Here is a 13,705-nt window from a genome sequence, read left to right on the forward strand (position 1 = left end):
CGTGTTACTGCCATGTAAAGCAATGTTATCTGGACAGATTTCCTTGTTTGAAAATGCATCCTCTATTATGAATGCAACATGGGACATGATGCCAGGGAGGTCAGGGTCTAGGTCACTGCTCCGGATTAGGGGATTAGAAATGCAAGATATAATTTACTTAAGAAATTCCAAGTAATTGTTGTTGACCCGAGCCTTGCTTTGAGAAATAACTGAGAGTGCTAGATGTTTTCAAGGTCTTGGACGCAAGACACAAAAACTATAAATAGGATTTGTGGCGGGTGTGTATCTGTGTGAGAGTATGGTTCACTTCATCTTCCACAAAACATTATCACAGGGATTGATTGATGCTGGTGCGTGAAAACTACTAGACAATTTAAGAGGACCTGAGCATGCCAGGAATGGTACAAAACCACTTTTCATCGCCATGCTTTTCATCTCTACACATGCTGCTTTGCTCACAAGCAAACCTTAAGTAAGAAGTGGTGGACTCCAAAGATGCCTAGGGGTGGACACTTTCCATAAGCAAGCTACTAGGCCGGGGTTGAATTTTATCTCTATGTTATTACAGTCTTATCTTATGCATTATATATTCTTGCCCCCCAAAAAACATGTTTTCCCACTACATAAACTGTTTAAATACATTAGGTGGATAAAGAATAATTTTTAAAAATCAAATTGATGGAAGTCACGATTTAAATGTATTTATTTTTTTACATATATAAATCATCATTTAAATCAATTTAGTTTAAAACTGGCCCTACAGAGTGTGTCTGCCACTGGCTGTTTCGTCCTCTACGTCGTCTCATCAATGAAGCCAGAAGAAAACAGGTCAGTGAACGGTGCCCTAAGAGCATTTTTGCTGCAGGAGAGCAATGAATGGTTTGGCATCAAGCCTTTGCGCTTTAGTGGAGAAACTGCTGGCTAAAAGAGTGGTGAGTAGTGTAGATGGGTTGCCTAAGTTTTTGTTCACTCTTATATTTACACATTTGAACATTCATAGGGAACGCAAAGAGAAAATGCATCATCTGGGAAGAGATTGCCAAGTATTGCTTACACTTCTTATCCATGATCCCTTTATGGCTTTGAAAAGTTATTGGCTCTTAGATTCTGGGAGCGCTATTCGAAAAATAACATTTCCAACTTTTTTTGGGGGGGGGAGGGAATGGCATCAAGACTGGGGGGTTAGTGGGAAGAAGACTAGTATTTCCAAATTTTCTTTTCAGGGTGATTGCCTAGATTGATCTTCTCAGCCCCAAGGCTATTTTCCTCTCTCTTGAGAGTAAAAAAAACAACAGGAAAATCAATGCAGGTTGGGGAGGGAAAGCTACATCTTCCTGGTTTTACTTTTAAGTTTCCTTTTGTGAAGTGACTGAAGGCTATTTTAAGAAGTCCTGATTAGGGAACAGACAAATGTCACTCTCCCATCCTTGACACCTTTGGGTAAATTTTGAACAAATCCAGACTGGAACAATGTTCACTAGTCTTGCTAGCTCAGTAGTTCCAGAAGTACAGTACCAATGTTTGACATCGCCATCCAATATCCTCAGAAGGTTGGACCCTTCCAGACCCATCAGTGCTTATTTGTCCTGGGCAGACCCCTTAAATTCTCTTCTCCAGCATCACATATCATTTGAATTTCCACAACAGTACAAAGTAACGTAGCAGTAGAGTGTTGTAGGACATTAAAATGGCAGCTCCTACGTTTCTGCGTCATCCATCATTGCAAGATGTTGTGTGTTTATGTATACACATGCAGAGATAGCTGCAATAATACACATACTGTCCATAAAAGAAATTTATTTAGTGATCATGTTTTAGTGTACAGTTATTAGTCACTGAAATGTGCCATAAGAAATACTTCTAAGAAATGTACAAGAGAACACCAAAAAGCTTGAATTTCAACTTGAGTTGCATATTGGGATCAGGGAGAAAAGTCTTACTCAAATGGTGATTTTTCTCCTCTCCCTTCCAATAAAATGTCAAAATATAAAATAATAAAACATAAACTTTAATTTAAAAAAAATTCACAGTGGACTATTTACAGTAAAAACACATATGAACAGAAACTTATTTTAGTTATGCGTGTTTGTGTGTATCTCAATCCCTGTTTCATACACTACCTCCTTTCCACAGCTTTGCATGAAGTACATTTGGTTTGGATTCACCTGTGGTCTCTTGCTAACCCTGTTTTTCTGTCTGTTGAGACTTCTGTCCATCAAAATTTGAAGTTTTTGCTTTGTATTTTAAATCCAGCACCGAATATTTCATGTCAAACAGCAGACTTTGGCCCAAAGCAAACATATTGCTGTTTTGAAAAATCCTGTTTCTCCAGTCATGAAACATGAAGAATTTAGCAGGACCCAGCTCCCGACAAGATAACTAAATCGTGTTGGCTGTATTTATTATAAATATCTTAATATTTTCAATCCCCATCTTTCCATCAAAGATGCCTGACTCATCGTCACCTTTCACTTTTGAACATTCTGGATGGAATGCTGATATTTAAAAATGAGTAATAAGACAAGGCTTCTGACAGCACAATCTTAATCTAGATGTGTTTGTTCAGAAACAAGGGTGCATAGAATAGGGCTGTGAGTGCCAATATGTGGCCATGAAAAAGAGATCTGGATTCTGCACCTTTGGCAGCTGAATAGAAAAAGGGGTTTCATCAGATGCAGTTTATCATGCACATAACTAACTCTTCAAAGACCCTGTCTATTTCTGCATTTGACCTAGCTGCCAGTGTCTACCCAAAGAACTGTCCATGGGTGAATCTTTGTAGGCTTCCCATGGGCGAATCTTTGTTCCTTCCATGCCACTAAAGCGTCAGAGCCAGCATCTCTTAAAGGCAGAGGAGTCCTACCAACAACAAAACGAGCCGGCAGCCCTAACCCTGAGTTTAGGGAGAAGAGTGAGAGATGCCATCTTCTTTCCTCTCTTGCTCTGGTGGACCAGACTGATTGAAGGGCTGCCAACTCCTTTCCATGAGCAGGGCTCCTGGGCCTTAAAAGAGCTGTCTAGCTTTTTAAAAAATGGGAAAGAAGGGCAATACACTTGAACAAACTGCAACCTGGTGGTCGCTTCTAAATCAGTAGCATAGTTAGCAGCACCAAGCGGCCACGGTTTCTCCTCCTTGGTCTACAGCAAGCATGCCTGGCGCTTTGAACAGCACCAGGAAACGTGCTTGCTACAACAGGCCAGGGAAGAGGGATCATCAAAAAGCATGCAGGGCACCAGAAGGTGCAGCTTCCATGCCTCCCAATTCAGCTCCTGATGTCAAGATGAAGGATACACTGGGTAGCAATTATTTCAGCTGGCAGTAACCAATAAAGGCTGGCCTGATTCCCTGGACTATTCTGGGGAGGAAAGAAACCCAGTTCTTTCCAGAATCATTGTCTGCGATCCAGCCTTTCCAAGTGAGAAAGCAGCAAACTGAAATGCAGAAAGGTCCACAGAGAAAGAGTTGCCAATACCTTCCTATTCTTAAACTTATTACAGGTTGACTAGGAACCTCAGCATACACCTGCTGCTCCTTTTTCATAGCCAGCCATGGGTTGAAATTAGACCAGGAATGAGGAACCTGTGGCTTTCTGGATGTTACTAGAGTGCAACTCTTCCCATCTCTTTACTTCTGGTTCTGCTGGAGAAGGCAGTGAGGAGTGGCAATCCAACAACATCTCAAGGGCCACCTCCCTCCTTTTTAAGAGTAATGGAATTAGAGTTCCTTCATACCCCTCTGCAGCTTCTTCACTGCAACATATGCCATAATGCTACATGGGATAGGAAGTAATTAGATGATGCTTAGTTTTGCCCTAATGAGAGTCTTTGGGCAACTTATGTATGGTTACAGGTGTGGGAAATGGATATATGGTTTGTTGGTTTGCTTTTTTTAAAAGGTAAACAAGGTCATGGGTTCAATCTAGAGCTTGGAGGAATTCTCTTTTTGGACTACAATGTCTTAGATCCTTGAAGCTGTAGTCCAAAAACTCTCCTACCCCCCAAGCACTGGTTCAATCATGTAACTGCAAGCCTCTGCCAATGCAACAGGCTGGGTTAAACCTGATCCGTTTGGTACTCGGATGCTTCAGAGAGGCTCTCAGAAAAGCTGAGGAAGTTCTCCTGATATTCGGAGCAGATGATCTCAAACCGGTAGTGCCTGAACTCCACAGCGAAAGAGCCAAAGTAGCAGAGGAAGCACATGACCATCCCCCACTGTATTCGTGCGGCGTGCATGTGAAGCTTCTGGGCCATCAAGATGAAATCTGAAGCGGCGTCAAGGGAAAGACACGGGAGGTGCACACACATGAACAAAGCAACGGTCACGGTAAGATCCAAAGTAGAGCGTTGGGAGCAGAATCTTATTGCCCTGCTGACTGGGTAAGGGGAATCACATAAACAAATCTACTTTGTTGGAAGCCTGTCGCACATGCTTCCCCACGTTTGCTAGCACACCAAACGATGGCATGTCCAGCCCCAACAAACAGCAAGTGAAAGGGGAAATCCCTTATGCGATTGCTCTTACATGCTCATTTTCCACCAACAAGATTTGGGCTTTTGATGGGGTATTAAAAGCAATCTCTCCTATTTGATGAAAGAATTGCCTCTAATACCCCATAAAGAACATATGGGAGGGGAATTCAATAACACTATTCCATCTGCTGCCATATCTCCAAGTGCTGTAATGCTTTCAGATGTTATCTCCCAGTCTGACTGTTTCCTGGTATAGCTATTGTATTTTTCCGTGTATAAGACGTGTATAAGAAGCCCTCCACTTTTCTAATCCAAAATTAAGAAATCTAAGTGGGGCTTAGCAAGTGTAGGAGGAAAGGGATAAAAGCGCTGCAGAATCGCTTTGATCCCTGATTTCCCCTCCACTTCTTTTTGTTCTCTTCGCAGCTTACTTCCGTGTATAAGACGACCCTCAATTTTTAATCTAAAAATTTTAGACAAAAGTATAGTCTTATACATGGAAAAATAGGTTATGTGCCATCAAGTTGGAACCAACACAGCAACCTTCAATGGGCTTTCAAGGTAAGGGAGATTTTCAAAGAGTGGTTTTACCAGTTCCACAACCCCCAATCAATTTCCATGGCCAAGTGAGGATTCAAAGCATGGTCTCCAGAGTCCTACTCTATCCACTCGATCACACTGAGTACCCAGAAACTACCTAAGGGAAGAAAATATCTGAAAACTACCATGGAGGAAACAAGTTCAAGTTATGCTTCTCATACATTTCATTTGATATGAAAAATAGGCACACCTTGTAACGTGTGTACATTATATGGCTGCAAACTGTAATTAACTACATCAGCTTAGCAATCCAGCAAAGGTTTATCATGATTCTACAACGCTTGCATAAGGACATTTCAAACGATTCTTTTTACCAGACCAAACTTGCTGTTCTGTTTTATTAGAACTATTTCATCTCATCCGGTACATGTCTTTTGAGAAGAATGTTAGCTGGAAGAAAAACATATGAAAGGGATACATCTAGCAAATCCCCCGTGTTATGTAAGCAAAAAAAAAAAAAAGGGGAGGGGAGGAGGAAGGTATGAACATGATCTGGAAGGAAATCTAATTGTATGCATGAGAAGGGAGGGCATTGAAATAAAAATCTAACAGCTATATAAATATTTTTAAAGTTCACTTGTTTGTCCTGAAAGATTGTTGAAATAGTGGGAACTAAAAACACAACTTTGTTTAGATACTACTAATATGACAACTTAAAAAATTAGGAGTTTTACAAGTTGGAGAAGCCTGTAAAGGTTTAATCAACTTCAAACGGTTAATTTATTTGAAAGGAAGTCCTACAGAGGGAGAGGGCAGAATCTGTTCTCCAGCATCCCAGAGTGCAGGACACGTAATAAGGGGCTCAAGCTACAGGAAGCTAGATTTAGGCTGAATATCTGGAAATTTTCATAACTCTTAGAGCAGTACGACAATTGAACCAATTGCCTCAGGAGGTGGTGAATGCTGGAGGCATTCAAGAGAATACAAGACCACCATCTGTTGGATATACTTTGATTTGGATTTCTGCAATGAGCAGGGGGTTGGCTTTAAAGCCCCTTCCAACTACATTATTCTATGATTTACGGTATTTTGCTTCATTACAGAAGACCTTGTGATCCTTGGACTCATTTGAGACTCAAGTAGTGCTCTCTGAGAAATATCTAATTAGAAGTTAGCCTGATTGAATTCATGTAATTCACAGTAGGACCATATAGGATTGTGGCCTGTAATTATATTCTCCTTCCTATACCTGTCAAAAAAAATCCCATTAATTTCAAAGGTGCTTACTCCCATTTAAATGGATATAAGATTGCAGCCTAAGGTGTAATATTAGACAAATGTACCTACAAGTAAGCCCAAATGAAACTTACTTTTGAGTGACGCAAAGGGCTGTATGGAAAATGAAGAATGTAATGACGTAAACAGAAAAACGTCAACATTAAACTGAAAGGTCTTAATTACAGATTAGTTTTTAGTTGCAGAAAGAGATTTAAATTCATTTTTTTAGCCTGGGAGATGTTTTAAGGTTTTGATTCATGGCATCCAAACTCTTGCTTCAATGACAGATTACTCTGGAAATGTTTCTCCTTCTTAAACAAGAATTTTGTATTGAGGGGGAGTAAAGAATTAAAGGATACAGAGGACAACGCAGAGGGTGATTGCTGCTGACAAGACAACTCGTGGGATCCCGGCTTTTCTTCCTTCATTCTTCAAGTTTATTTTGAGCGTTAATGCTGACTGAATCCAGCAGGCCAGAGTGCCAAACCCAAACGTCAAGGATGTGCCAACGTTATGTATCTCTTCATCGTTGGTAAGCTGCAAAGAAAAAAGAACAGATTACAGTGGTGCCTCGCATTGCGACATTAATTTGTTCCAGCGAAATCACTGTAGAACGAAAACGTCGTAAAGCGAAAATAGCCATTGAAACACATTAAAACCTGGTTAATGCGTTCCAATCGGCTAAGAACTCACCGTCCAGCTAAGATCCTCCATAGGGGCGGCCATTTTCAGGTGCCTGTGCAGCGAAAAATGGCTCCTAAACACAGCGGGAAGCCATTTTGAGCACCTGGCGGCCATTTTGAAAACCCGACGATCAGCTGTTTTGATCGTCGGGAAGCGAAAATCGGTCCCCGAAACAGGGAACTGATCATCGCGCAGCGAATTCCCCCATTCAAAACGTCGTTTTGTGATCAAAAAAACGCGGATTCGTCGTTAAACGGAGTGCCCGTCTTGCGAGGCACCACTGTATTTCTAATGAAACAAATGAGAAAGCACAGACTTACTTGCCCTGAACCTCCTAATGATTCTGTTATGAGTTGTGCTTCCAGATGCCAACCCTATGTGAATCTACTAAAAAGAACATCTACGTAAAATTCGGTGGCCAAAATCTTGTCGTGCAGATGCACCTGCACAATGGGAGTAACATCGGCAGCAGTGGCAAATTACTGCTGATTAAAGGCTTCCTTTGGTAATTTCAGGGTGCGTGCAACTTATACACAATGTGACAAAGCTGTATGCACCCCAGAATTGCCAATAATCTGGAAACCTTTAATCAGTGGTGATTAGCTGCTGCTGAAATCATTCCCATTGCACAGACGGAACTGCACAACAGGATTTCAGCTAATACCTTAACACAATAGCTAGATATATTCTTATCCAAGTCCTGCATGTCTCAACACAGATGTACTGTTCTCTTGAAAGTTTATAGGTTCTGCCTCAGAGCCTCATCTTCTTAGTTATGGAGATATAGCTTTCCTACATCTGCCAAAATAATAATTTAAAAAAATCTCAGCTGCCTAGAGCTGCAGAACTCTGATTTTCAACAACAGGGCTGGGCTTTTTATGGCACCAGGACAGTCATACTTTGGCTTGTACAGGAACTGCTTATACCGCATTTATTTCGTGACGTGCAGGTACTCTGGATATAGTCCAGAGAACTGTGCAGCTAGCTATCTGAGTGCCCAGTGGATCCTGTCCTTCTCTCACCAAGCTCCAAGGCAGACAGCCTTTGAAAAGCGAAGGAATTCTAAGAGCATTTTGTAATCATCATACAACATATGGTGAAAGACACCCCTGCCTGAGATCTCAGCCAGCCACAGCCAGTTGCAGGAGACCAAAGAAAGGAGGGAACTTCCCGACCACAGATCAGATGCAGCTGGTCGGGATTCCCCATCCAGTCTGCAAGCTCTTTAAGCTGTGGAGAATCAATGGTAAAGGGGTATTTAAAAATTGCACGGATATCAGCTGTGATTTCCAGATTAGAAAGTTGTCCCATGGAACTACCCGCATTTTTAAACCGAGAAGCAGTTTCGTGGGACTGAGATTTGCTCTGCAGCTTGAGAAGCTATTGCCCTCTGAACAAACAGGCAAAATCCGTAACTGAGTTTCGAATGATCCCTCACCCAGCTCACTTTGCTTTGGCCCCATTCGCCACACCCAGTGCTGTGGGATTCCCCCCCCCCAAAAAAGAAAACCCTACTCAATTTAAAATTCAGCTCCTTGGCTGGAAGAGGTTCGCCACCTCTCAGACACTGCTCAGTGGCCTGACTCCAAATAAGCCTACTCACATGCATGCAGACCCCAACTCACTGGGGAAAGAGGAGGCAAAAGAAAGGTTACCTGAAAGTTGCCCAGCAAAGTCATCCCAAAGGAGGCCAAGCATAACGCCACCAGGCCGCTGACATTGAGCCAGGGGTTCAGGACCTTTGGTTTGAGCTGAATAAAGCGGAGGACAGCTATGACAAGCGCTGAAATGAGGAAAGGGAAGGTAACACACATGTGCAACTCTAACACAAAACATTTATGCCTCCGTAAATCCAAACAAGGGCCCACAAGACATCTTTGCAAAAGCCACCATTACTGTCAAGGAAACATCAATGGAACTCGAAGGGTATGTATTTATCTTGGAATTGAGGCATTCCTGTTATGACATAACATGGATCTTTCTTGCTCAGCCTGGGAATCAGGAAGCCCTCTAGATGTGGCTCGACTACAACCCCCTCTATCAGCCTTTGCTGGAATAGCCAGTTGTGAGAGAGCCACAGTCCAGCAACTTCTGAAGGGCCACAAGTTGATGACCTCTGGATCAAACCAACAGGAGAAAGGTAAAGGTTCCCCTTCACATTTAGTCCAGTGGTGCTCATCCCCGTCTCCAAGCCGTAGAGCCAGCGTTTGTCCGAAGACAGTTTCCATGGTCACGTGGCCAGCACGACTAGACACAGAACGCTGTGACCTTCCCACCATGGTGGTACCTATTTATCTACTTGCATTTGCATGCTTCCGAACTGCTAGGTTGGCAGGAGCTGGGACAAGCGACAGGAGCTCACTCCATCACGTGGACTCGATCTTACGACTGCTGGTCTTCCGACCTTGCAGCACAGAGGCTTCTGCAGTTTAACCCACAGTGCCACCACGTTCCGATCAACAGGAGAAAAGCAGGGCATAAATATACATACATACATACATACATAGATATTAAGTAAATCATGTTTTTAACATAATATCTAGTGTCTGTGAGAATTCTTGCAAAGGATAACGGATCATGGTCCGATCTGACGGCAGGACCTCCTCCTTCTCTGTACTACTATGGCAAGTCTCTGATCAAGAGATTTCTTGGGCTACTTAATACTGTATTGCATGTCAGTATTACCACTGTAATGGCCAGAAAGAATTCCACAGTTTTGTGTAGCCCAATGGCAGACAGAGAGGTCACATTGACAATTCTGCCTTCACGAAGCCTTCCCCAAGCCAGCACAATCCAGATGTGTCGCTTTACAATTCCCAACACCCTCAGCCCGCAAAATCATCAGCTGTGCTGGCTGAAGATGAAAGGAGTTGTAATAGAATACCTCTGGGAGACTCCACATCGAGGAAGGCAATCTTGTTAAGACATCCTGAGTTCAAATTCTTATGTACAATTATGGATCATAGAGCTTCAAATAAGCCAGCACAGGCTTTTGTGAAAGCTTCTGGGAGTTTTAGTCCAAAAATATCTAGCAACCCAAGATTGGTTGGTGCAGTGGAAAGGGTGTTGTGTAGAAACGTGATGTGGGGGGGCAATGTTCACTCCCTCAATATCTCACATAATTTGAAAACCTTGTTAGCATTGCTATAAGTAAAAAATAACTTGAAGACACATAACAATACAGCCACGTTTGTGCAATTTTCACACACATGCAGAAGTTTAAAGCAGGAGGAACAAGCAAGTGTCATGCAAATCAAAAACAACAGCTCAAATGAAATCTTAAAACTGCAAATGAATTTTTCAAACTATATAAGGCTAGAATATTTTAATATCTAGTATTTTAATCAAGTCTGCATTAGCTGTTTTACTGGCCTAGTTCTCACTGAGGTAGTAAATCCGTCAGGCTTTCTCTTACGTGTTATTTGGTCCTCCCTCACCATTATTATTTCCTCCCCAACATCACTATGCCCATCAGCACGTTTACTGGCAGTGGTGAGCAGCAGAGGTGCGGAAATCTCTGCTCCCCATAAGACCTTTGTGTGGTGCTCCAAGGCATGGTGGGAAGTTGTAAGTGGTCAGCTGACGACTGCCCGTTGCTACAGGTCAAGCCTGAACCTACAGAGCCGGACGGTCCAGTTCTAGAACAATGGACCATCCATGCCTAAGGATGCCAGTCACTGACTGCAGGCCTAAAAACATGAGTCTGTGATGAGCAGATCAGAAACACCAGGAACTAGTACATCCAATAGTATCAGACATCAGAATGAGAGACTGGGTCACAGGAGGTTTAAAAAAATGTAAATAATCTTTATGCTGGTTGTTGTAGGTCTTTCAGGCTGTTTGGCTGTGTTCTGAAGGTTGTTCTTCCTAACGTTTCACCAGTCTCTGTGGCCGGCATCTTCAGAGGACAGGAGTCGGAACTCTTGTCTGTGCAGGAATCAGAACTCTGTCTTATTCTGCTTTTAAGATTTGCTGGTTTATGAGCTCATTTTCTTTGTACCAGCTCTTTCAGAGCTAACGAAGTATCAAGCTCTAAGACCTTGCTCCTGATGACGGACGTGAGCTGAAGCCCACTGAGCATTTTTAAATTGGAATGAATAAAGATTATTTACACGTTTTTGCATCCTGAGACCCAGTCGCTCATTCGGATTCCGAATAACTTTAGATGACAAATGGGCAGGCCAAGCATCTCCATGCCAAAGAAAACACAACGAAATGCAACGTTAACAAAACAAAGCCCTTCACAAACTAGGGTGTCATACAAACAGGAACAAAACTCGTGTTCTCTTCCATAGGCTAATTTTACAAGAGCAGAGGAGGAGAAGGCAGTCCATGGGAGTTCTCACATGCAGCTCAAGTTCTACAGCCTAAACACCGGTTTACCACCTTAATGAGACCTATGCCATAGTAGCCACTGCTAGGTGAAGCCCTGGAGTGTGATGCAAACAACATCAAACTGGGTAGTGTGGGCGGCATATAAGTTAAATAAATAAATTTACTGGTCTGAATCTGGTGATTTTTTTAAAATGTGAATTTAAAAACGACAACAAGAAATCAAACGTTCTCCATGCAAACGCCTACCTAGAAATGCTGCCATGTTCATGACTTGGCTGAACACACAGCTTGCAGGAGGGACATCACCTGCAATACTTCAAAAATATAATAACGCGTATCATTGTAACTCAACTAAGCCTGCAACAAAGATAAATCCATCAATAAAAGAGTCCATGGGTTAAAAAACGGGCTTTGTTGGGAAAGAAAAGAAGAAGAAGAAACTAAACAGAAAAAGAGATCTTATTACCTTATATAAGGTGGCTTTAGAGGACCTGGTTTGCTAAGGGAGACAAAAAGAAAACAGTCATGCATAAGTCAAAACTAACTTGCTGGTTATTTGATGCGACACGGCTTGATAATATATGCTTATTTTAGCTGTATTCAGTTTTAAAGAAGTGGTGTGCTTTACAAAGAGAATACCATATGTGGTCTACTGGTAGGTTGTGGCCGAAGTCACAATAAATTGCCAAAAGCTTCTTGCTCAGAAGCTACAGAGAAGCTTCCTTGCTTCGTGATCCCCTTGACTTCAATGTGGTTCTCAGGCTGCATCCGGTGATCTCTCCCAATGGCATCCACGACCCAGCTGGAGGACTCCTCCAGGAAGAGCAGGTTCAAGGGCCATGGGCATGAGGAAGGCAACAGGATGACTGTTCCTGCACACCCAGGACCGTCACAGGTACACAGGGCTGCTCCCCAGACAGAAGCAGCCGATCACCAGAATCAGGCTAAGAGGTTGGAATCACTACCACCACTACCCCTGCCCAGTCTCCAGCAGCCAAATCAAGATACCGGGAGGAGTGCTTTGTTCTGGGATAGGTCTCCTCAGGAACAGGGGACTCTCAGGGGTCACATATGCCATCAACTAAATGATCTCTTAATGATGTATTTAAGTTCTGAATGGCGTTAAGCAACTCAGCCAAAAAGAAATGAAATCAAATCGCTGAGACCAATGTTATTTAGCTGGACTTTGTCAGGTGGGCATTGTTTTCATATTCTAATACTGGTTGCAACCTGATGAGATAGCACCTGACCTTAAATACTGTTTTGGCTTCGTCTCTTGGAAAATTCCTGCCAGGCAGTGGTTCTGAACTCAAATGGCTAGACCCTCGGTGTTACTTGAGGCTGGTTTTCAATTCTAACCATCTGGTTTTTTTCTCACTTGCTGGTAGGACTCTTGTCTTGGCTTGTTCCCTGACTTTGCTTTTGGATCTTGCTTGCCTAGCTGGTCTCTTTAATGGTGTGGAGCCTTACTGGTGTTAACCCTGGACAGTGAAGGCTGCCTGCGAGCCTGCCCCAAAACAGGATACCTAGTCCTGTTCACCCAAGCCAAACTGCTCTCACAAATGTTCTCCCTCCTCAGAGAGACAGACCCCCATTTCGAGAGTAGCTAGTTTCTCTCCTTGATAGTGCCGCTGCTACTTGCCTCTGCCATCCCTTTCTATGAAAGTATGCGTGTATTTCCATGTGCACCAATGCATAAGGAACAGAAAGAGTGAATGAGCCCACTAGACCCGAGGTCCCCAACCCCTGGTCGCCTTGGCAGGACAGGGCCGCGGAGACAAATCTCCCACACACACATGTATGCCACACACACATGCGCAAACAGGTGCCCCCCCCACGCACGGACCCCGCCCCCCCACCAGTCCACGGTTTGGAAAAGGTTGAGGACCACTGCACTAGACCATCCACGGCTGACCCCCTCCTTGATTTAGAAGACAAAAAAAAGTAACAAATTGGTATCAGGCAGCCAATGCAATTATTTCCATTAATGCAATTCTTCACTGTTCACCCTCCATTTTTTATTTCATTGCCTCGCGCTGCGCCATTGTTTGGTGAACAGCTCATCATATATATATATGATGAGCTGTTCACCAAACAATATATATATATATGTACCCGGAACAGTGTCTAAAGAAAAATATCTGTTTCATCATAGGTATTCATACGCTGGGGCTCCCAACACTGCTTTGGGCCCAACCACCCCCACCCCCACAGCAAATTGGATATTCAGCATTCAGATGCTGAACAATGAGAGTCATAAATGAAAGTCATAAAATGAGAGGAAAGATTTGAAACATTATTTTACCTGTCTGCCACATTTAGCGGGATAATTTTGTTGTCTTCTACTGCTATAAAATATCTGTCAAATGAGAGAGAAGAGACTTAGACAATTTTAAC

General features: G+C 42.8%; 1 protein-coding gene across 15 annotated transcripts in view; it reads right to left on the minus strand.

The window, feature by feature from the left end:
- Positions 1-1,780: 1,780 nt before the first annotated feature.
- TMEM150C (transmembrane protein 150C) overlaps positions 1,781-13,705 on the minus strand; it is a 35,398-nt gene continuing 23,473 nt past the window's right edge. For all 15 annotated transcript variants that reach the window (XM_073002029.2, XM_073002031.2, XM_073002030.2 and 12 more), the window contains 6 exons: positions 13,614-13,667; positions 11,775-11,807; positions 11,555-11,622; positions 8,629-8,756; positions 6,648-6,825; positions 1,781-4,262 (listed from right to left, as the gene is read on the minus strand). In XM_073002029.2, coding sequence (XP_072858130.1) covers positions 4,054-4,262; positions 6,648-6,825; positions 8,629-8,756; positions 11,555-11,622; positions 11,775-11,807; positions 13,614-13,667 — 670 coding nt within the window. In that variant the 3' untranslated portion in view covers positions 1,781-4,053. The remainder of the gene's footprint in view (positions 4,263-6,647; positions 6,826-8,628; positions 8,757-11,554; positions 11,623-11,774; positions 11,808-13,613; positions 13,668-13,705) is intronic.

This window comes from Pogona vitticeps, chromosome 5 (genome assembly GCF_051106095.1).
Source record: "Pogona vitticeps strain Pit_001003342236 chromosome 5, PviZW2.1, whole genome shotgun sequence".
NCBI classification, from domain to species: Eukaryota; Metazoa; Chordata; class Lepidosauria; order Squamata; family Agamidae; genus Pogona; species Pogona vitticeps.